General features: G+C 51.3%; 1 protein-coding gene across 1 annotated transcript; it reads left to right on the forward strand.

The window, feature by feature from the left end:
* Positions 1-1,530: 1,530 nt before the first annotated feature.
* LOC119292407 (histidine-containing phosphotransfer protein 2-like) lies at positions 1,531-2,063 on the forward strand. Its single transcript, XM_037571259.1, has 3 exons — positions 1,531-1,610; positions 1,759-1,895; positions 1,988-2,063. Exons 1-3 carry the CDS (start codon positions 1,551-1,553, stop codon positions 2,061-2,063), a joined length of 273 nt encoding a protein of 90 aa, XP_037427156.1. The 5' UTR covers positions 1,531-1,550.
* Positions 2,064-2,472: the final 409 nt, after the last annotated feature.

Here is a 2,472-nt window from a genome sequence, read left to right on the forward strand (position 1 = left end):
GATTGCCTGGCGGCTCTGTGGCGTGTGTGTTTTGTGTTTAGGGCTTGTTGTGTTGTGCCCTCAGCATTGACCCTTCCGACTGCTTTATGTTCTGTGGACTTCCGTGTGTGTGTGTGAGTGTGTACTGTGTTGGACATGTTGGATGCTTGATTTGGCCCGTTGGCTTTATAATATAAAGCGGGGCAAAAGCCTTTTTCGGTAATAATCTTGTCTTGGATGCGTTTTGAGTGTGTTCGTGCATCAGGTTAGTTTGGACATGTAGTTGTGTCAGTTGAGTAGTGGATGCTGGCCGAGTCATCCATAGGAGCTATTCCAGGAGGTGGGCGTGCGTGGCATGGTTTAGCTTAGAGTATCTACAACCGGATTTCTCAAATTGACCGGGCGGGCACGGGGACCATTAGCCGGATAGAAGAGAGAAGCAAAAAATTGACCCAACCAAACCCTTCAAAGACTCCTTAAATGCCCAGGCTGTTTGCCAGCTCTCATATTCATCTTATATATGGGATGAGTATGAGGAGTGTCCGGGCGTGCCCAGCCAGTGGTTCTGCAATCTACCACATATGATTGAGCGCACATTAGAGCATCTTTTTGTTTCTTTATTATTTTCTCATTTTCTATCTCTTTCTCCACAAAGCACATGCATGTGACCGGACATACAAGGAAAAACTGAGGGACATGGCTGCGTGCACAAAAAAATAGGGTGTCAAAGCGGACACGCTCGGACACTGACCGGGCGCGTCCGCGGGCGTTTGAGGGGCCAAATTTGTACATTGCTGCTGAAGATGCTTTTAGTGGCCTCCGGCAGTGTGTGCGTCTGCTAGTTAAGCGGCTGTAATCAGTTTGTGAGATGCGATGTGTTACCGAGCAGTTTGAGCTGGGGATAGAAAAGGCCGTACATGTGGCATCGCGTTTGTCGCCTGATAATATATATCCGTGTCCTCCTCTCCATCTTCTACCTCTGTCCGCGACCGAGCGAGCGAGAGGGAGGGAGGGCGAGCTGGTCCGGGGTTAGTTCCAACAGTCGTTAACACGGATTAAGATGGCCGAAGACTTCCTGTATAATTTACCTAAGCCCGGCCAGACGCCTCTCCAAATGCCTGCAGCGTGCATTTGACAAAGTTTAGGTCATGATCCGTCGGTCTGATGACTATAATTTTGGCTAGCCGTATATTTGGCAAGGCGCATGGGCTGAATCCGAACACATCTTTTCGTCGTAGAATTGACAGCTCGGCCCATAGACAGACCATCGTCGGGATAGAGGCTCCCTTCGGTGCACACACGTTGGGAGGTGGAACCACACAGGCTGAGAACCCGGACAAGCTGTCAAGGCTTTCACCCGACGCCATCGCTATCCAGCGGCAGTTTCCCGTTTCCCGTTTCCAAGCTCATCAATGGCAAACGCCTCCGCAAGACCCTCGTGAGCTAACCTATACAAGGGGCTCCATCACCCCTCCACTCCTCGTCCATTCCGCCGACTCCACAGCAGCGAATTCCCCAGCGCGCCGTGCCTTCCGACCCGGCCCGCCTGCCTCCTCCCGGACTTCCTAGCCATGTCGGCCGCCCAGATCAGGGCCGAGATCAACGCCCTTATCGCCTCCAAGTTCGCCGAGGTGAGCCCCCTCCCCCCCTCCCATCAACGTCCCATGTACGCCCCGTGTGGTTCTGGGCTGGAATCGCTGAGGATTGCCGTCTTCAATCGGTTTTGGCCGGCTGGCTAGCTGACCTGACCTGACCATTGCTCTGCCGTGGTGGATCTAGGGTACGGTGGATCAGTATTTCTTGCAGCTGTACGTGATGTGGAGGTACCAGAAGATACGCAAGGGCATGGTCGTCGAGGTCATTGAACGCTACCTCCACGACGCCGACAAGATCCTCACCGCAATCACCGTCTTGCTGTCCGCACCCCTCTCCCTGATCTGGTCTCGTCATTCTCGTCTCTTCGGTTATAAACTGATCTTTGTCTGTTTCTCTGCTCTCATGTTCGCAGGAACCAGCCCCTGCTGGACTACGACAAGGTGGAGGGGATCGCGGATCAGCTCGAGGGGTGCAGCAGCAGCAGGTGATGATGACGACAAGTCCCCTTTCCATTTTGTCCCCGCCCTTTTTTAACTCTAAGTTTGTTTCTCCGTTGCATCAATGTTGAAATTCGGATGTGCTTGTCATGGGTACGGGGATACGGATACGGGGAACGGCATTTTCTAAAATTGGACTTACGGGGATACGACAAGTTTATGCGTAGATGATGAATAAAATAGTCCAATGGTGCATTACAAACTAAATTAACAATAAGTTCGAATATAGATATTATAAAATACCAATTTGAAGGCCAAGGCTACAAACTTCAGACACTTCATCGTCTCAAATTTGGGCTGATCAGGTGCCAGATCAACACCTTCAAATACGACAACACCACGAAATTAAGCTTTCAAGACCATTTCCACCAACATCCCACCTTCTGCTTGTCACACTCTC

Source organism: Triticum dicoccoides, chromosome 4B, assembly GCF_002162155.2.
Source record: "Triticum dicoccoides isolate Atlit2015 ecotype Zavitan chromosome 4B, WEW_v2.0, whole genome shotgun sequence".
In the NCBI taxonomy this organism is placed as follows: Eukaryota; Viridiplantae; Streptophyta; class Magnoliopsida; order Poales; family Poaceae; genus Triticum; species Triticum dicoccoides.